Source organism: Oncorhynchus mykiss, chromosome 10 (assembly GCF_057628025.1).
Source record: "Oncorhynchus mykiss isolate SJ-2025 chromosome 10, ASM5762802v1, whole genome shotgun sequence".
Taxonomy (NCBI): domain Eukaryota; kingdom Metazoa; phylum Chordata; class Actinopteri; order Salmoniformes; family Salmonidae; genus Oncorhynchus; species Oncorhynchus mykiss.
This window is the reverse complement of record NC_143031.1, coordinates 40260684-40282345: the sequence shown is the minus strand read 5'-3', so window position 1 is coordinate 40282345 and position 21662 is coordinate 40260684. Positions and strand designations below refer to the sequence as shown.

General features: G+C 46.4%; 1 protein-coding gene across 18 annotated transcripts in view; it reads right to left on the bottom strand.

The window, feature by feature from the left end:
* Positions 1 to 21662, bottom strand: part of LOC110533873 (unconventional myosin-XVIIIa) — a 106589-nt gene that overhangs the window by 47732 nt on the left and 37195 nt on the right. For 5 of the 18 annotated variants that reach the window (XM_090186609.1, XM_090186610.1, XM_090186618.1 and 2 more), the window contains exons 1-17: positions 15774 to 16025; positions 14165 to 14445; positions 13927 to 13958; positions 12348 to 13184; positions 10497 to 10589; positions 10116 to 10187; positions 7457 to 7522; positions 6421 to 6508; positions 6061 to 6167; positions 5748 to 5924; positions 5374 to 5584; positions 4970 to 5213; positions 4709 to 4772; positions 4415 to 4559; positions 2025 to 2195; positions 1348 to 1438; positions 1000 to 1192 (exon numbers count right to left, since the gene is read on the bottom strand). In XM_090186609.1, the coding sequence (XP_090042735.1) occupies positions 1000 to 1192; positions 1348 to 1438; positions 2025 to 2195; positions 4415 to 4559; positions 4709 to 4772; positions 4970 to 5213; positions 5374 to 5584; positions 5748 to 5924; positions 6061 to 6167; positions 6421 to 6508; positions 7457 to 7522; positions 10116 to 10187; positions 10497 to 10589; positions 12348 to 13184; positions 13927 to 13958; positions 14165 to 14201 (2628 nt within the window). In that variant the 5' untranslated portion in view covers positions 14202 to 14445; positions 15774 to 16025. Of the gene's footprint in view, positions 1 to 999; positions 1193 to 1347; positions 1439 to 2024; positions 2196 to 2942; positions 4560 to 4708; positions 4773 to 4969; positions 5214 to 5373; positions 5585 to 5747; positions 5925 to 6060; positions 6168 to 6420; positions 6509 to 7456; positions 7523 to 10115; positions 10188 to 10496; positions 10590 to 12347; positions 13185 to 13926; positions 13959 to 14164; positions 14446 to 15773; positions 16026 to 21662 lie in introns of those variants that run through there. The other 13 variants (XM_090186629.1, XM_090186624.1, XM_090186627.1 and 10 more) reach the window with 6 other exon arrangements.

Here is a 21662-nt window from a genome sequence, read left to right as displayed (position 1 = left end):
CCTATAAAATCAACTAATCGTCAAGCTTTCATTATTTGAATCAGTTGTGTCAGGCTAGGCCAATAACCAAAACGTGCACCCCTTAGGGTCCCCAGGAGTTCAATTTTCTTACTTATTTATTTATGATATGCACCCAATGATTTATGTAGCACATAACTTATAAATACCTCATGAGCTTAGTTCAACTGTTGTACCCCATCAGAAACCAAAATATAAGCTTGTTAAATGTAAACAAACACTATATAGCCTCAAAACATGGTTAAAACATCATGAATGGTCAGTCCTTGCATCCATAGCTCTGTCTATGAATTTGAGTGTGGTTACATTTCTCCAGTCCCATCCCTCAGCTTTTTACCGAAACAGGGGCGGGGAAAATGCTTTGTTATTGTTTTAACTGCTGATTGACGCTTTAAAGTGTGTGTGTGTGTTAGTGTATGCATTTTAGTATGTGTGTGTTAGTGTATGTGTTTTAGTGTGTGTGTATGTTAGTGTCTGTATGTTAGGGTGTGTGTTAGTGTATGCATTTTAGTATGTGTGTGTTAGTGTATGTGTATGTTAGTGTCTGTATGTTAGGGTGTGTGTCAGTGTATGTGTTTTAGTGTGTGTGTATGTATGTTAGTGAATGTGTTTTAGTGTGTGTGTATGTATGTTAGTGCATGTGTTTTAGTGTGTGTGTATATGTTAGTGTGTGTGTGTATGTTAGTGTGTGTGTGTGTGTGTTAGTGTGTGTGTGTGTGTGTTAGTGTGTGTATGTGTTAGTGTGTGTGTGTGTGTGTGTGTGTCTGTTAGTGTGTGTGTGTGTGTGTCTGTTAGTGTGTTTGTGTGTGTGTGTGTGTGTGTGTGTGTGTGTGTGTGTGTGTGTGTGTGTGTGTGTGTGTGTGTGTGTGTGTGTGTGTGTGTGTGTGTGCATTAGTGTTTTCGTGCATTAGTGTGCGTGTTAGTGGATGTGTGATGATGTGTGTGTGTGCGTGCGTGCGTGCGATGTGCATATTAATATACCTCTTTGTATCTCTCTAGCTCCTGTACAAAGGTGCGCTGATAGAACAGTGTCTGCAGGCGCTCCTGGGTGTAGTTATGGCAGAGCTCTTCAAAGGTGGCTCCGCGCTCCCGCTTGGCCAGGCGAGGGTTCTGAAAGCCCGGGGTGTCCACGATGAGCAGGGAGCACAGAGAGTGCTGGCTGGACTTTAGAGCCCTGACACACACACACACACACACATAGGAAGACAACCAACAACAAAAAAATTCAGCAAGACAACAAGTACAAGGCAGCAGACTCTAAACAGAGAGGACAGCTGCAGTGGTGTCCGTGCGTCATCTCCCTCCATCTCTGGTAAAGTAGTGACTAACCTGTTGATGAGGGAGACGAGGAGGGTGAAGAGCTCCGAGTACAGCCCAGATGCCATGGCTTCTAAACACTCCATGGCTGTGGTCTTGGAACCTGGTGGTAGAACAGGTGAGAAGAGAAACAAATTTACAGCAATATGTCTGTCATCAGATCAGACCGCATACATCACAGCAGAGGCACGGAATACTCTGCTCACTCCAGTAAGTGTTTGATTTGAAAATGGGAGAACTGCAGGGAACCAGCTAAGCCTAGTGCTATTGCCCTTCAATCTCAGAGATGGTGTGAGAGGAAGACAGGTGAATCACAACCATGTCTTATATGTGACAACGTGGGAGGGAGGGCAAGGTGGGAAGGAGGGCAAGGTAAAATAAAGGCTAACTGTCAATTTTTACTGTGATACGGTTCTGCCTATATGTCCTTCGAACTGTGCACGTCAACCTCTGATAAAACTCCCAGAGGTACTGTACATGTGGAAAAAAATCAATGGAATGCAATTATCATTTCAAGGGCAATGCATGGAGGACTTCTAAAATTGTCCTGATATATTTTCGTTATACCTACCTATCAATAACCACTCTGTTTCTGTGGTAGTCATTACTAAGATAAGCTTTAACGTTCAGAGACGTGTGTCATCTCCTCTAGGTGATGAGCTGGTGTGCGTGCATAGTCCCAGGTGTACCTGAGGCTTCTCCTGCTGCATCGTCTGTCCCCTGGCGTATAGAGCTGGCTCTGGGCAGGGTGCCTTTGGCCTGGTGCTTGAAGATGGAGGAGGAGAGCTCTTCCAGGGTGCAGCCCAGCAGGTAGGCAGCCTTCTGCGCCCACTCGTGACGTGCAAACTGCTTCCTACCGGCTGAGACGCACAAAAATAGCACCATTATCCCCTCTGCCAACAACCATACAGCTTCTATACACGACAGGAGACTACAGTTACTGGAATAGGAGGTGTATGTATGGGTTTGATCGACCGTGCCCCAGGCTAACACCGCTGCGATGGTATAAAAGCTAATAATAATCCCCTCATCAGGACAGTGAAAAGTAGCCTACAAAGGACATGCACGGTACTGGGCATCCAAATGGTACAAACCCAACATTTTCTCATTTGTCCACAGTCCCATTAGCTAAAAGCCTTTTTGCTGCTACTTTTTCAAATGTTATTTTTCTCACAGCTACAAGTCCTTCATCCACAGTACATGATTACAGGGACTATCATTCCAAAGTACAATGACTTTGCATTAACACGAGCCTCGGTCTGCAAACCAAGTTTGACTTTAATCTGGTGGATGGGTGATGTGAGTGGATAGGAGTGGCTTTTCATTTCAGTGCGTTATTGGAGAGGAACCCTCCTCAGACACTTAAGAGGGTGACTGACTAGGGAACATAGAACAGTTGGGCTTCTGACTGAGGCATGCTGTAATCTCCCTGTTTCATCGGCCTATGAGAGCGGCACATGCCGCTGCGCTGTGACAAACAAGAGAGTTGTGAAGACGATCAAAGTGAAACACTGAGAACTTCATTAAAATGCTAATGACGCCATGTCTGCTCACAGTGATAAAAGCACAGAGGCAGGACATAACAATATGGAGAGGGGTGTGTTTACCTTTCTCTTCGTCTGCGATGCAAGGGGAGCGGCATGCAACATGCAAGTAAGAACAGGTAGTTAAAACAGTTAGTACAGAAGTCCTGTATACAGTGGATGAGCAGACAAACCGTGATCTGATAAGTTGATCTGATAAGCCTTCTCTCACACAAACACAAACATACACGCACGGCACTGACCCTCAAACAGCAGCAAGACCACATCGAGATGCGGGGGGGAGAACGAACATGCAGGTTCTGACTAACACAGGAGCTTTATTGAAAAACCTCTCCTGAGAGTTGAGGAATGAAACAGCCCACACTTGTCAGCACACCCAATCAACCTCCCATTCATTGTCAGATCTACTGGAAGGAGGTTCATAAAGTCATGCAATTCTTTAGTGTATCGACACTGCAACTCACGAATAAAGGTCTAGAGTGCCCTCTGGTGTTACCTAGTCAAACTACACTGCTTATCATTCGGATGTGTTTCTGCAAACCTGCAAGGAACTCACACGTTTCTAAACTCTATATAATACTACTAAGATGTTTTAATATTACAAGAGGGCAACAAGTGGTAACTGATTTCCACCAAGTGGCAAACAACTAATTTTTGTGTCAATTATCTGACAGATTGTAACCCAACAAAATGTGTATATTTATAATTGTAGTTGATCAATTAACCCTTCAGAGGAAGAGAGGAAAAGGAGATCAACACAGTAGAAGACACAGAAACACACAGAAGGGTGTTTGTTCGGGTTCATTACCAATTTCCTCGATGACTGACACTGCAGAGAAGGCAGTGTTAGACAATGTGAATAAACATTCCAACTGTACTCACACCCGTTTTCATTACTATAGTGTAAACAATCTGTCTTGTTCTGGGCTGTCAGGCAAATAGCAATCAAACATACTGGGTTGTTCCCTGCTGAGGTACAGCAGCAAGCAGACACTGGGAACAAGGCAAGGCATTTAGACAGCTTAAGGCTGATGTTGGGCTGGGACTTTGTCGCCTCGTAAGCTGGAATACTTAAAACTCTTCAGTTGTTGCACGACTGTCTCAAACTGACATCAACCAGTTTGGTTCTGTGTTGCGCACGGCTGAACGGTAAAGGAATGCAATTAACATCTCCCCTGCAGACAGTAAAACTTGGCATTATTGACAGGGCCTCTAGACTTCACAACTGTCTTTGTCACAAATGTTCTCTGCCCGAGAAGCTCCTTGAAACAAACAAATAAAGGCCCTGGATAGATGGCAGCTGTAGCATCATGAATTCTGTTATTTTGGAATAGACCCAATATCTCTTTGCTTGACTTTACTCTTGCAACTACACTATGTAAATTCATAATATTTAGTTGAATCTGTCATTGTTAGTAGTAAATTATCTGTAATTTAATACAGAACGCAGCTGCATTAACACTATAGGCCTCTGAATTAACATCTGACATAGTGACTGAGTGGGCTCCTGGTGTGTACTGTACTGTAATTCTTACCCTTGGTGGCCCCTGCAGCTCCTAGATGATAGATGGCCCCCAGGACCAGCCAGAAGGCCCTCTGCTCCTCCCCACTGATCCCCAGGACCTTCATAGCTGCCTGCAGCTTGGTGAACTGCTGGGAGGCCCGCTGCTTGTCTTCAGACTGGGCAAGCACGGGGGGGGGGGGGGGGGGAGAAACAACAGGAATCTATATGGACTGTCTTTATTATAAAAACCATAGTGTGAATCTATTCACTCAAAACCAAATAAAACGTTCCTGACAAAGGTCTTTGGGGCCCTGGCAAGAGTTACCTTGGGTTGAGGTACGATTCCGAAGGCGCTGTTTTCAGCAAAGTGGTTAAAGTGCAGCTCAGTCCTGGAATGGCAACCAAACAAGCTGTCAGTCAGTCACCATGACAAGACTATACCTGACAGAGCTACTCAGAGTTTCTGACCAACGGACACTCACAAGTAAATAAAGGACAGAGAGAGGAGAAAGATAGAGAGGAGAGAGAAAGAGAGAATAGGTAAAGGTTCACTCTACACAGAGGTCTGAGGAAGATGACAGCTTACTTTAGAGAACTGTCGGCTCCAGCCATCATGTAGTAGAAGACATTGAAGGTGGACTCTCCCTCTGGCCGCCTGGTCACCCTTAGCTTCTCCAGCAGCATGGTCTGAATGGAGGCCGAGGCCACCTGGCCAGCCTGGTCAAAGTCCAGGGACACGATGTGGGAAAAGCGACTGGCATTCCCGTTCATGGAGGTGGAGCTGTTCCCAAAGGCCTCCAGGATGGTATAGACCGCCTGCCACTTCTCCGCTGGGAGACACACAGAAACAAGCCAAATAGTACATACATACATGCGACATGTTGCAAGTAAATATCAGACATACAGTGGACTGTGAAATGAAGAAGAAAAACAAGTTGTTCCCTAAACTGTGTTCTAACTTAATGCATGTTCTTTCCCCTCGAAACCTACCAGAGAAGGTCTTGCCAGTGCTGCCAGCGATGGTGACCAGGTACTGGACCAGGTGTTGACAGTTGACAGTCTTTCCGCTGCCGCTCTTGCCCAGCAGCACAATGGACTGGTCCTGACGCGTGGTCAACAGGTTCCTATAGGCTGACTGGGCAACACCATAGATGTGAGGTGCCGTGTCCTCCCTCCTGCACCCCTTAAACATGTGCATCACCTGGGGGGGAGGGGGAGAGAGGGAGAGATGTCATTCTCACCATATAAAGCCCCACAAATTAAACAAATCCAGTCCTACTTGCCCTTCCTGGTTTACTTGCTACTCTAATAGAATATATCCCCTCCCCTATCCTGCTAACCCCAGGCTCCACCCAGGACTGTACCTTCTCAGAGTACATGGAGGGGGCGCTGATGGGGTTGATGACCACCATGTTGGGCCCAGCGTGGGTATGGATGAGGTTACCCCCGTAGCGCTGGCGCAGAGAGTGCATCACATTGGACTCATTGAGGTACTGCAGCGAGGACAGGTCCTCCACCCGGTCAAACAATGGAGGGTTGGCCTACACACAGGGGTCAGAGGTAAAAGAGATCATACATCCCAGACTTCAGATAATGAGACAAAAAGTCAATAGGTGAAAATGTTTGGTGCCCTGCTGGGGCTAAACAGCATGTACATTTTGTTGAGTTTAGGCTAACCTTCTCCACATCATCTTCATCCACATCCAGCAACGAGCCGTCGCTCTCCAGTCGGATCTTGACTTTCCCCTCTGGCAGACTGCCTGGCTCCGTCTTCAACAGGGTCGCTGTGGTGACAGAACAGGGTCAATAGGATCTACAGCCACTCATTAGCCACATATTTAGTCATCTAAAAACCTTGTGTTTGTCTAGGCTGGATGTGTTATATTCAATACAAGTGTGAAATAGTGCACAATCAATACAAATTTGGTTTCCTATCTCTGTCAGATAAATCAACAAATGGAATCTGTGATGTACATTTAATATGTTTTAATGTGGCCCCTATTGTGGTGAATGGCCTAGTGATTCAGGTCTACTAACCCAAGGAGAATCCATCCTTGTGAACCAGCCATACTTTCTCTGTGCCGTACCAGGCCTTCTCAGCAGCTATTTGCTCCTCGGTCTTCACCTAGGAGAGAGAGAGGACAGACAGACAGACAGACAGACAGACAGACAGACAGACAGACAGACAGACAGACAGACAGACAGACAGACAGGGTTAGTTTACTGCTATAAAGCTCAGAGGCAGGGGCAAAGGTGAATACCAGAGAGAATAATTAGCTAGATGAATGAATAACTCCAGTGGAGGGGGTATTGTCACCGCAGTAACCTGACAAAGTGGAACAGGAGAACAGGAACAGGTGTGGATTGAGGTCTGGTTTCTTCATCTCCTTAAGGGAGGAGTTTTGGGTTTCAGGTCTAGTTCTCCCCCTCGCAACATTTGACCCAACCGCCCAGTAGTCCACCCACCCCAAACCCCCAACTCCACACCTAGCATCCACTCATGACCCACTAGGCAGGCCCCTGGTCCCCACTCTGTGTTTACCATCAGATCCCGCTCTGCAACCAAACTACTGAGAACCCACTCTCACTCACGATAACAGGACAGATGGTACATAACCCAATACAACAACACATGACTTGACTGGCTGCACATCAGTACCACATACTTCACCACAATGTTTATGAAGACTGTGGTAGACCTGCAGTATAATATGAGCAAACTAAAGACACATATCCTATGACAATTTATATGTGGACACATCATGCAATTTGAGTAACTCGGTTTTCCTCAAACACGACCTGAAAATCATAGTGAAAAGCAAGACTGGTAAAGCATAGACACTCAGTGCAAACCTACTACAGAATACTGAGGAACTCACTTCACCGGCAGTCAAAAAAAGTTTAACAAGTCATGTATTTCATGAGTTTCTCACTATTCTACTGGTTTATCATCACAGATACAAAATCCCAGATGAGGATGTTGGTTCTGTGATTTACACACAACAGCACACTCCAGGGAAGGGACTGAGGGAGATGCATGGGGTATTGCAATCAGGCATAGCAGTGGCCAGACCTTGGGTTGAGAGGCGGCCGTGTGGGCCGCCTGCAGGAGGGCCACGGGGTCCTGATCCAACTGTGTCTGGAAGAGGGCAGGAAGAGTTGGATTTAATCAAGGTCAGAGGTCAACTTCGAAGTTCATACTGCATGCTCAAACATGCCAACAGCCATGTAACAAGTATATTCCGTGAATTTGCCTAGAGGGTAACATAACACATGCAGATGAAGAAAACAACTGACACCCACACTTTTGCTGTGAGAAAAAAAAAATGGGGGAAAAATTATAATCCTTCTAGCTTTACCAGTCTAAGTTACTAAATCCAGCAGAGCCCGTCTGTGGGGGAGTGCTTAGGTCATATTACTGGGACTTCCAGCACTGCAGCACAGACATAGGGAAAGAATTCAGTCCGTAACAACATGGTGGGGGAATGAGTAAGGGGCGCAGGCAGAACCCCAGGTGGGTGAGACAGAGGTAGGGGATGGCGGGGTCAGTTAAGGAGAGCAGGCTTACACCCCAACACGAGACACAAGCACACAGTCCAGCCAGGCCGTGTGTGAGGGCGGTGGGTGAGTGGCCAGCCTGGGGAGCGGTGTGACAGGGGACAGACAGTACCTATGAGGAGACCACCGGATAGCCACGGCCACGAGGACAGCAGCAAACAGCGGAGCAACACACAGAGGGGAGGGGAGAAGAGACAGAAGAAGATGGGAAGGAGGAGCCAGGAGATGAGAGGAAAGGGCGATATTAAAACAGATCACAGAGGGGTTTTTAGAGTGGATGTGACAGCTGTGATCTGGGATCAATGGTTCAGTCTCAATCCAACATCAAAGAAACCAAGTGGATAAAAACAGACTTGGACTTCAAGGGAAATGAACACCCCTTTGTCAGAAAGTGAATGTCAAAAGGACAGAATACAAATGTAGGGACAATCCGGAAAATGAGGACATGACTGAGTAATGATATTGCCTGTTAAAACAGAAGGGACAAAGAAGGGGAGAGAGAGGAGAGGAATAGTCTCTGCACATACATATGTGAAACAGGGTCCAAAAGTGTGTGCCATGTCATATCAAAATAATTAACATTTTCTCACTTGACTAAAATCTATATTGTGACTGTACAAACATGTTGTAATTAGTTAGTTATAGCACTACATTATATTAAGTTTGAAAACCCAGCTGTGAAGTCACACCAAAGCCTCCTCTCAGAGAGAGAGACAGTGCCCACCATGAACCCACACATAACCTCCATTCATATGAACTCTTATCCATACGTCTTAGCCATGATGATAGGAGACCATATGACTAAGACTGACAGACTCTGATCTCTAAGCTGATGAGACATAAAATGGACGCTGCTAATCGGGGTTCACATTACAGCACCACAGGGCACCTCATAATTCAATAATAGTACAGCAGGGTGACATGGACCCATGGCAGGGGAAGATTTGGTAATAGCACAACAGGGTGACATGGACCCATGGCAGGGGAAGATTTGGTAATAGTACAGCAGGGTGACATGGACCCATGGCAGGGGGAAGATTTGGTAATAGTACAGCAGGGTGACATGGACCCATGGCAGGGGAAGATTTGGTAATAGTACAGCAGGGTGACATGGACCCATGGCAGGGGAAGATTTGGTAATAGCACAACAGGGTGGCCAGGCCCATCACAGGGTAAGACTGGGTAATAGTACAGCAGGGTGGCATGGACCCATGGCAGGGGAAGATTTGGTAATAGTACAGCAGGGTGACATGGACCCATGGCAGGGTAAGACTGGGTAATAGTACAGCAGGGTGACATGGACCCATGGCAGGGGAAGATTTGGTAATAGTACAGCAGGGTGACATGGACCCATGGCAGGGGAAGATTTGGTAATAGCACAACAGGGTGGCCAGGCCCATCACAGGGTAAGACTGGGTAATAGTACAGCAGGGTGACATGGACCCATGGCAGGGGAAGATTTGGTAATAGTACAGCAGGGTGACATGGACCCATGGCAGGGTAAGACTGGGTAATAGTACAGCAGGGTGACATGGACCCATGGCAGGGGAAGATTTGGTAATAGTACAGCAGGGTGACATGGACCCATGGCAGGGGAAGATTTGGTAATAGCACAACAGGGTGGCCAGGCCCATCACAGGGTAAGACTGGGTAATAGTACAGCAGGGTGACATGGACCCATGGCAGGGTAAGAGTGGGTAATAGTTCAGCAGGGTGACATGGACCCATGGCAGGGTAAGAGTGGGTAATAGTTCAGCAGGGTGACATGGACCCATGGCAGGGGAAGATTTGGTAATAGTACAACAGGGTGGCCAGGCCCATCACAGGGTAAGACTGGGTAATAGTACAGCAGGGTGGCATGGACCCATGGCAGGGGAAGATTTGGTAATAGTACAGCAGGGTGGCATGGACCCATGGCAGGGGAAGATTTGGTAATAGCACAACAGGGTGGCCAGGCCCATCACAGGGTAAGACTGGGTAATAGTACAGCAGGGTGGCATGGACCCATGGCAGGGGAAGATTTGGTAATAGTACAGCAGGGTGGCATGGACCCATGGCAGGGGAAGATTTGGTAATAGTACAGCAGGGTGGCATGGACCCATGGCAGGGGAAGATTTGGTAATAGCACAACAGAGCAGGCAGACACACAGGCTGAAAGAGAGAGGTGAAGTTACAGTAGAGCCAGCTCCGGTGAGGATCTTTCTCAGACGCCTGTGGTTCTCGTCTGTAGGGACCAGCTCTGGAACCTACAGGAGGTCACACCACCAACACCGGTGAGTCCTCACCCAGCCACTCCAGAGTCTATTGTTGCCATGTTGCTAAAGGTTTGTTATGCATGTTGGGGACCCCTTGTATATGTCATTTCCTTTGGCCAATCCCAGGTCATTTACTCTTACTGTGATCCATCTAATGTCAATGTTGAATCATAATGTAGTCTAAGTCAACCTAGCCTACATTAAAAATATTTAAAAATACTGTCATTTACCATTGTACAGCATATTCTAAAATCTACAACGCCCAGACAATCAGAAGCATACCAGCTGCAGGACACACACCTGTTCTTTGGAGCCAGGGGTGCCCTGAGGCTGGGACTGAGAACTCCCAGAGGAGGGCTTCCCAGCAGGAGAGGAACCAGAAGCTGCCTTCACCTTGATATATCAACACACACGAGAGTCAGTGACCTCTAACATAAAGTCTTCCACACACCATGCTCCTGATAAGGACAACACACTCAATCCCGTCATGCTCAAATCCTATAAAACACGCAGCGTTCCTCAAGCCCATTCCAGTTTAAACAAAATCCTCATATTTTGGACAAGGATCTTCCCAACATTTTGGTACATTATTCTCTACAATGTTCAATGGTTATTCTTCATTAATAAGGCTGCATTAATTGTCCTCCGTGGTCTAGTGTTAGGCAAGTCTAGATGGTGTTCCCAGGGAGTTCCCCAGAGCCTTGTGAAAATGAGTAATGGCTCAGTGCCTCAGATCAGCCTGGCTCTCTGTGGACCAGTCATTACCAGACCCTTGTACCTACTGATGAGACTGAGGTGGGAAATACTACCTTTTATCTAATTTTGTACCTTTTCTCACTGCAGGAAGACTACGGTTTGAAGTAAATGAGCCAGTTAGTAGCCAGTTAGCACTTTGCTGATGCAAATGAATGAAGCAGCAGTTTCTACCATTGCAGCAAGACAAGAGAGATCCTGTGGAGAGACATACACTACATTACCAAAAGTTTGTGGACAGCTGCTCGTCGAACATCTCATTCCAAAATCGTGGCCCTTAATATGGAGTTGTTCCCCCTTTGCTGCTATAACAGCTTCCGCTGTTCTGGGAAGGCTTTCCACTAGATGTTGGAACATTGCTGCGGGGGCATTAGTGAGGTCGGGCACTGGTGTTGGGCGATTAGGCCTGGCTCGCAGTCGGTGCACCAATTCATCCCATAGGTGTTCGATGGGGTTGAGGTCAGGGCTCTGTGCAGGCCAGTTAGGTTCTTCCACACCGATCTCAGCACAGCATTTCTGTATGGACCTCGCTTTGTGCACAGGGGCATTGTCATGCTGAAACAGGAAAGGGTCTTCACCAAACTGTTGCCACAAAGTTGGAAGCACAGAATTGTCTCGAATGTCGTTGTATGCTGTAGCATTAAGATTTCCATTCACTCGAACTAAAGGGCCTAACCCGAACCATGAAAAACAGCCCCGGACCATTAATCTTCCTCCACCAAACTTTAAAGTGTGATTTATCACTCCAGAGGACGCGTTTCCACTGCTCCAGAGTCCAATGGCGGCGAGTTTTACACCACTCTAGCCAACGCTTGGCATTGCGCATGGTGATCGAAGGCTTGTGTGCTACTGCTCAGCCATGGAACCACATTTCATGAAGCTCCAGACGAACAATTATTGTACTGAAGTTACTCTCAGAGACAGTTTGGAACTCGGTAGTGAGAATTGCAATTGAGGACAGGAAGTTTTTACGCACTACACACTTCAGCACTCGGTGGCCCCGTTCTGTGAGCTTGTGTGGCCTACCACTTCGCGGCTGAGCCATTGTTGCTCCTAGACGTTTCCACTTCACAATTGACAGGGGCAGCCAATGTTTGTCTATGGAGATTGCATGGCAGTGTGCTCGATTTTATACTCCTGTCCGCAAACAGGTGTGGCTGAAATAGCCGAATCCATTCATTTGAAGGGGTTTCCACATACTTTTCTATATATAGTGTATGATCCCTATCCACTCAGCATATTGTGAAAAGTCAAATCCATAGGCATAATTATTAATTGTGTTAATTTCACACACAGAATGGGTTAATAGGTGTTCAGTGCACACATCAGAACCGCATGCACCATTGAATTATGTAATACTCTCTTTAGGCAGGCATTTTGAGGGCACACACTCTGTACCTCTGGTTTCTTCACAGCCCATGAGCGAGGGGCAGGGACGAACCCTGGAGGAGGGGCAAGAGGGTCGGATTTCAGGGCAGGGATAAAACCTGGGGGCCGGGCAAGGGGATTTTGTCTTGGGGCAGGAATGAAGCCTGGAGGAGGGGCAAAAAGGTTGTTTTTTGGCACAGGGGCAGGGATGAAACCTGGAGGGGGGGCAAGGGGGTTGGCTTTGGTTTTGGGTGCAGGGATGAAGCCTGGAGGAGGGGCGAGGGGGTTGGCTTTCGGTGCGGGTGTGGGTATGAACCCTGTTGGAGGGATGGTGGGGTTTGATTTGGGGGGAGTAGGAGTGGACACGGAGGTGGACGGGGCCTCATCTTCTTTTACTGCTGGAGGCTCCTGGCTCTCTACCTCCTTCTCTTCCTCCTGTTCCTTCTCTTCCTCTTTATCCTCCTTGCGGTCTTGAGTACGCGTACGAGGCCGGTGATCCTTGGTCCTCCCTCGGCCCATCAGGCTGGCCAGACCCATGGAGATGTCATCCTTCTCATCCTTTTTGCCGGAGAGGGGAGCAGTCTTGGGTACAGATGTGGCTATAGGGGCAGCTTTAGGAAGCTCTGTGCTGGGGGCCTGAGGCTGCTCCTCCACCCCAGGCACTACCCTCCTCACCACCCTCCTAATAACCTTCACCACCTTCTTCTGAGTGGGACCCTGGTCCTCTGTGCTCTCCTGCCTGGAGGAGGAGGCAGCTGGTGGGTCAGGGCCTCCCATGACACTGTCACTCCTGGTTGTGTCGCTGGTTGATGATGTCAACGGCTGTGGGTCACCACTTGTTTCTGTTTCAACTTCCACACCATCAGACTAGACACACACACACACACACACAGGTATAGGTAAGGAGGAGCCAATATTAGAGATACTGTATAGAAGACCCAAAGCTGTAGAGTTGTGTTTCATAAACTAAACACCATCATTTTTCACTGGCCAAAGCCCATGCCATTGTTATGTTATTTAGAGTGGCTGTTTGCCATCCCATAGTCTTCTTTACCAAGCATCTGTCTAGTCTACAGGAAGGAAAGCTGTGTCAAACATCCACCAGCACACAAACTACATGTCCAACTTGTTGGATGTGAGTAATTTATACACATCAATGTTTCTACTTTTTCAGATTTCCTTTCGCTACACAGAGCTATAATACCTCAGATCATAAACCATGACTGGAGGAATTTCTTTCTCGCAGATTGTCAACATCAGATTAAATGTGGTTTACGTTGGCTTATACAGGTCCCCCATTGCAAAAACCTCTTTCAGATAGAATCTGTGGAGCACTGTCTCACTGATTGCCCAGGATTAGTCTTCCTGTACTGTTCATTACTTTGTGACTACATCAAGGCCTACAGGTGACACCTCTACTGCATGGCAATATGGTGCTATATTGAATAACCGACTAACGGCTAACCAACTAACACCCTGAAAACCCTGAGAGTCAATGACACGGGTGAAGAGAGACTGCCACTTGGCTGAGAGAAGAAATCTTCAAAAGGTCCTACTTCTAGATTGTTAGATGCTACTATTAAAAAGCACACAGCGACGTTACACTTACATCTGAGGCTGGCTTGGTTTCAACTTCAACCTACAAGAGAGGATGGTCAAGAGAGGCCGATCAAACCCGGAACTAAAGCTCACTCATGCAAGAACAACATGCACATCTCTACCACGAACATCCTTCCTCTGTCCACAGAGAAGACAATCCTCCTCTTCAGCCTAAAGCTCAGCTGACAACAGTACATGTGCAGGAATCTACTAAAGGTGCAAACACAAAGGTAAAACAAGACTTCCCTTTTGCCGCCAGAATGAAAAGCGTGAACTGTAAGCCATGGTAGTAGCCCAGAAGTCATGGGCTGAACCGGGAGAGTGGAGGTGAGGGGAAGGAGGGAGGGAGAGGAAGAGTGTAAGGTCGAGATAGACAGTACAGAGAGAGTAGAAAGAGAGGATATGAGGATGGACTGATGAGAGTGCGTGCGTTTCGAGGTGGACGGTAGGTAGGGGGACGAGGACTGGCGTCTTTCTTCACACTAGCTACTACCAACAGGGCAGTAGGACCATGCAGGCTGAGGCAGCACTGAGGACAGAAGACATGAAGAACAGGATGAAATGGATACATACAGTACAGGCAGACAGGAGAGACAATTTACCTCATGGAGACAGGACATCAGTTCACAATCACACATGGAAAAAGATCAATCTTTTGCAAATGTTCTTATTTCTTCTAAAAAAGTATTTCAATATCAATAGAATCACAACTACATTTCATCATTATATATTCAAATATTCTCCTCCGCTTTTATTTGACTACAGTATGACATACATTTGACATACGGGAGTAGTGCAATGTTGTGAATGCTGCATTAGGTCTGCCTGTTATTAGAGTGTAAATGTCGGACATACCGGTGGTTTAATCTGCAGGCTAAGAGTGTCACTGACTCGATCACTGCCATATCAGACTCAGCTTATCAGGTGAAACCCTGTGGTTTCTCTATGTTGTTAGGAGAGTTAAGAGTTAACATGTCAGTGAAAGGTGATCACAGGAGAATCAATTGTCACCAGACCTCAGATTTCTGCGTCAGTAGTAATTGCCCCTAATGTAAAGAATTGAGGATTTGCACGCTTTAAAAAGCTTGGTTCCATATTGGAGAAAAAAGGGTACAGGCCAAAATAGAACCAAGCAAACAGTCATACACACACAAACAACAGTTGTGGCTAGAACTTATATAGCTAAGGATGGAAGTGCGGCATAAAATCGCAGGTTCGTAAGTTCTCCTAACCTGCTACAAAAAGTTCATTCTGTCAGTCGCTGTATGCCATCTAATTAAAACCACAATCATATGGATTTGTCTCATGTTGATGACGTCACAAGAAGCAAACAAATGACAACATAAAAGTGTAACTGACATGGACACCGCACCTAGGAGGCACTACACAGATCTGTGGTTCTGGCTATCCTTCGTAAACAAGCTACCAGGTCAACCTCTAAAGGCTAAATACATTAAGAGTATTACATAGTCTCCAATATTGTGTCTCCATCTCCAATATGGTTCCATTCAGATTTACCTTTCAGTTATAGCCAAGAACACTGCCAACTGTCATCTTAGCCCAAAACAAGTTCAAAACTGTGGTACATGACAGCCACGGGCTGTGCAGTACAGAAAGTAGGCACGCTGGGCATTCTCTATAAGCAGCAGGGCTGAAATGAGTGGCTCAGCAACGTGTTTCACCATCCTGCCCTAGCTTTCATCAGACAGCTTCCACTCCTATTAATAGTTACCAGCAGCAGAGGAGGCCATTCTGAGACGCAACTAGAGCCCTATTGCTCATGGTACAGCAGACAGACACACTCCGAAAGGAACACACTACCAGGCCCATACAGAGTCTGGACCACTCTTCTGTTACCTTGTGTCGTCTGGAGGCCCGATCAGTTTTGTCTCCCTCACCGGATCAGGGAAGAATTGGATGTGGGTTTGAGGAGAACGCGGTTGCTAGCCCTGGTAGAGGAGGAGGAGGAGGAGGTTGAGTAGAACCACAGGAGTTGAAATCGTCACAGCTAGCACTGCAGGCAGAGCTGGGTTAGGGATCTGTCGTAACGCGATAGGACCCTGGGTGGAACGCTGGGAGGGCGGGGAAGGGGACAGACGGAAGGAGGACAGCTGCTGGGATACAGAGGAGGCTATAAATAGCAGCACACAACAAGCACCATGACACTACCATGCCAATTACCCCCAACCCCCTCTCTTATCTCCTGTAGTGTGTGCCCCACCCAGCAGAATGACAGGGAGAGAGAGTTTAGGTCTTCTCTGTCCCTCTCAGGCCCAAATCACTGGCCCTCCCTACCTTTCCTTGTCCTGTCTTAGCTAGGCCTGTGTAGGCATGCCAGAGTAAATCTGGAGGGGCAATGGGAAAGTCTAATCCCTCCGTCTTTTAGAGCCACACACAGAAGTAGGTTAAAGACTTTGAACTACATTCATGATGTGTCAAACCAACACAGGACCATGTGTTAAGGCCATAAACACAGGTACAAGCACAAATCATTCATGCCAATGACTGAAATAATGTAAAGCGCATCTTGATTTAGAATCACAGGTTTTTTTTTTCCAAATGATGTTTACAGCATATAAAAGGCATCAGAAAAGTAGGCATACTGATCAGAATCATTTGGGCTCAGAGAGCGCACAGACTACCACTAGAGGGACATTACTTTTCCCTTTGTTCACCGAGTTTCACTTTGCGTCCTACACCACAAGAGGGAGCTATAAGCCTTACAACATTTACTTCTGCTTTTCAATTCTAGGAAGGTATCAGTTAATCATTCTACTGCCCTATATTCAACATTCATATGAATTGTCATTTTACCAGAATTGGAGTTGAAAAAATACAACAAGACACATTGATAACAGTACGTATTTAGCCTGTGGCTGAGAAAATAATATTACTCCAAAATAATCCATTGTGGGAAAACCGGTGTGACATAACATGTGGTCTGGGCCTGGAGGGAGAGAAGAGCATTCAGCTGCTGATTGGGTGTGGTGAGCAGGGGGAGTGGCTGCAGGAGGACAACACGGAACTGCAGGCGGTTCAGCCGGGCTCTGCTAGACCAGGCTGGTGGAATCCAATTTATCTGTTCCATCTAACACAGCCCAGACGGTTAATCCTTCCTTCCCCACAGTGTGTGTGTGTGTGTGTGTGTGTGTGTGTGTGTGTGTGTGTGTGTGTGTGTGTGTGTGTGTGTGTGTGTGTGTGTATGTATGTATGGCTGAGTGTCTGTCTATACATGTTAAACACTGATCAACGATTACTGACCTCCAACTCCACACACAGCTCTGATTCTGACGCAGTTCAAATGGAGGCTGAACCTATAGGATTTATGAGATTCTGTCATGAACATGACCTAGATTATCCAGAGTCACAGTAAATACACTAAATACAGACCTGATTACAGCACACGTATAGAAAGCCAAGAGTTAGCATCAGAAAACACACAGATGGAGAGTAGCTTATAAACAACCTGCTACAGCTCTGTTAGAAAGAGGTGTGAACACACACAAGGCTGACAAATGATTTAAGAGGAAGTGATTATCAAGCTCAATTAGCAAGGTGAAAATGAGCTTTTAGAGGAAGGTAAAGACAACCACATGGCAAATTGCTATTGTATTCAGCTGGTGAAAATAGAGTAATTTAACAGGTGAATTACACTTCAACACGAGAGCAAAGTGTGTGTGGAAGCTGAAGGGAAATGGCAGCAGACAGAGAGCAGGTCTATGTAGGTTGACACAGACTGTGGAGAGTGAAGAACACTGCCAACAGGCTATCAGGCTATGGTCTGAGACATGTGAGGATACCAGAGGCACACCACCACACTGCCCTCACTGTCACTAATGACCCCATTGTGTCCCCTTCAGCCTGCCTCTCAGGGCACTGCACAACACCCATCACAAACACACACACTCCGCAGTCCACACGCATACTAACACAAACACACACACACCAACTCTGAAAACTCACAGGCAGGCAGAGGGGCAAGGCCAGGCTTATTATTTCCGCCACACTGTGGGCACCATTCAGCCCCCAGACACAGAGAGACTGACGGCATGGGCACAAATAGCAGCATGGAGCCATTCACTGGGTTGAATAGAGGGGTGAGCATGGAGTAGAGAACAGAGGGAGAGGGGGGCAGAGAGACCCACACACAGGGAGTCAGGAAACAGAACAGATTCGTTCCAATGTGAACTCCACTAGGGGTGTGACTGGGTGATCTAGCCAATCAAAACACCACATATCACTCTACACCGATAAAAGAGTTTCGGGGCAATAACAATAGGTTAAGACCATTCCAGACATAAAACACACAGTGATGATTAAGCGCAATGGCAGCTGCTATTAGAAACCTGAAAAGCTGAGGGTGTGTCTGTTTGAGTGCTGATGTCCAAACACAGCAGGAGGACGAAGACTATGTCAATGAAATTCCTCGACACACCCACTTTGCAGGCTCAACCACATTCAGAATGTTCATTCAGAATGATTTCCTATCAGAGATATTAAACTGCAAAAAAAGCATTCCCTTCCTGGTCTAAACTAGCTAGCCTATGTGAGAGCTTGGCTGGCTACAGGGGTAGGAGTCATGATTCTATATATTTTTTAACAACTTTTATTTATTCCGGGGAGCCCAATTGAGACCATGGTCACATTCTCAATGGCGCCCTGAGAACAAACAATTCGCCTCCCCCCCCTGTAAACCTGACAGCTTTATTAGTAGCCACAGTAGCCCAGCCCATCTAATCCCAGTGTCTGTAGTGGACTAATGCTGAGTGTTTACTGTGAGAGCATTGCCTCACTGCCTCACTGGGACTGGGGAGGATGTCATTGAACTGGGCTGCTGCTTGGGCGGGAGATTAAGACGATTTACTCATTTCCTAATGACAAAAGCTTGTCTGCAGCTAGGCAGGACATATGCCTGAGATAAAGTTATTAAGTCCACTCATTTTCCGCTACTTATAAGTGGGGCTGGGGTAACTGTACTAACTGGGGCTAAAAAGCTTTTGGGAGTCATTCCACCTCAAAAAAAAAGCACAAGAGGATTTTGACACTAGCCAATCTCCGATTGATGTAGGAACAGATCCAATTTGCATTACTGAAGCATTATTTTGTTGAAATAGTATTTGATCTCTGAGAAATTAAGCTAATTGATTGCACCCAAATTGGCCATTTTAATTTATATGATGAATATAATATTCAGTGAATATAGTACTTAACATCCCATTTGGACCTACATTCTTCCTAACAATGAGTAAGGCATGAGGAATACAATAAAATGATCAAAAGCCAGCCCCGGACCACACACACACACAATGTATTTTCATCATGAGCAAAAGCTAAAGGTTTTCTACCCAAAGTGTCAAAGAAAATGTAGTGATTCATTTAATAAACCAGCAAAATTGACAAAAGGGTGTGGTGAAAGTAGAAGGAACCGCGGCATCTCGTGGGCAAAACCTGGTACTTTCACACTCATTTATAATAAATAATGCAAGCAACTTCACATGGCTAATTTCTCTAAACAGGGGGGGGGGCATCAGCAGAATCACAGGGACACACATTACAAAATGGTGAACAAGTAATACTCCAAGCCGCAGCTCCATACTACCTGTAAAACAGAGAACTGATACTTTATACTGGTTGTGGAGGTGGGATTGGCATGTGATGTGGGGGGGGGGGGGGTCCATGGTTGGCTTCTGACCATATTATTGGATTCCTCATGTCTAACTCAGTGGTAGGGAGAAGTGTGGTCCAAATCAGGATGTTGGGTACAATAATTTGTGGAATATAATGTGAATGCTGTAAATGAAAAGGGCCAATTTGAAGCAAATCAATTAGCTTTAATTCTCAGAGATCAAATAACATTTAAACAAAATAATGTTTCAGGAATCCTAATCTTATCTGTCTTTAACTACAGACAATATTTCAGAACAATCTGAGATGGTGGGTGTCAAGGCTTGCTGAAATGACATGGAATGACCCTGGGAGCTGGTCTGAGATGAGAGGAGTGGGGAAGCCAGGCGGTGATGTCCGAGCTGCTGCATATGTCCATGGTGGACCAGTGTAATGGATCACTGGCTAAACTAATCAACCCCTGTTGAAACAACGGACTCTCTGCAGTGAGAACATCATGGGATAATTTGAGGACCTGGAACTTGAAAAGAACCAGACTGTTTCTGTGTGCTGCTCATAACCACATACAGCTGCCGTAGCAGCCTTTCAAATATCGTTTTTAGTCTACAGTACATTTTGTTAGCAGGTTAGACGGGGGGCTCCACTACTACACTGAGCATCTCAAATCAAATCACAGTTTATTTGTCGCGTGTGCCGAATACAACAGTGAAATGCTTACTTACAGGCTCTAACCAATAGTGCAAAAAGGTATTAGGTGAACAACAGGTAAGTTAAAGTAAAAACAACAGGTAAGCAAAGACACAATGCAGATAGCCCAGTTAGCCAATGTGCGGGAGCACTGGTTGGTCAGCCCAATTGAGGTAGTATATACATGAATGTATAGTTAAAGTGACTATGCATATATATCTCAGGAGCCAAGTTGAAGTACAGGAAGTTAAAACGGGTTCCCTTTTCAGTCAATTACCTCACAAGAAAACTCTTGAGCAAACTGGAATTTGACCTGTGCACACAGAAATAGGGGTTGACGGTAAAACAGGATCATTTCATCTCTCTGTGTGGCTGAGTCAGTAAACAGCGAATCGGTGAGTCAGAATGAGTGAGTTGTCCAGAGTTACAAACGCACGTACACAATAACCAGGTGTGTCTTGCTGTGCCACAGAGTGAGATAGGAATGTCAGTCTGAAGAGCATATTGGTCCTAGTGGTATAGACAGGCATACCAGTCTCCACGAGGGGGCTAATGGGGCTCAGCCCCTCAGTTCAAACTTGAAACAAATGAGTGACAGGTTGGCATGAAAGAAAATCTGTATCTCCGCTGTGCTGAGTCAGCATAATGGTCAGAGCACACCGTGGTGTGTGTAGGGGGGCTATGGAAAACCACTGGGCAGTTAGGTATGACTTCTTCGGGTTTCCATTTTTTTTAAAACAGGGAGAAAGAAAATACTTCTCGTCTCTGTAGTAGTAAATAACGTGATACGCCTCCGCCTGTAATATTTGATTAATAAGGCCGGGGTTAAATTTACCAGTCGGGCCCTGGTGAGGACACTGTGTTGGAGGCCGAACTGTCTCACTTGTGCAGGAGTGTCTGCCCTATGATGGGGTGTGTGAGGATTTCATACCGACACTGACTGACAGTGAATTAATGATGACCGAGCTCTCTCCGGAGCCTGAAGAAGAGAGGGTGTTCTCCGACCCTTTCCCCAGGCTTGGAGAGAAAATGACTGCACCGCAAAATGTTCCTGGGTGTGGCAAGGAAGTTGTGTCACTGCTGGGGAGGTCTAGAGACAACCCCAATGTCCACTGTGCATCGTTCGGGAGAGAATGCTCCATTAATCTGCACCAGCTAAGGCCCATGCAGGGAAGTTTGTGCCCCCGCATCGCCAAACGGTTAGTGGATAGTGTTAAGGGCAAAGTGTTCATCTACCTTGAGGCAACTGCTATGATCCTTTATTTTTGCTCCACCAATCTACATGGACATATAATGTTTGTCAATATGTACCGTGTACTCGTTTGGAATGTGCCCTTCTGTCTTGCGGTCCCATGCCCATTAGTTTGAGTAGTGTGTGCGTTTAAGGGGGGTGGTCAAAAATACTGAACCGTAACGACTTCAGTTCAAGGGAAA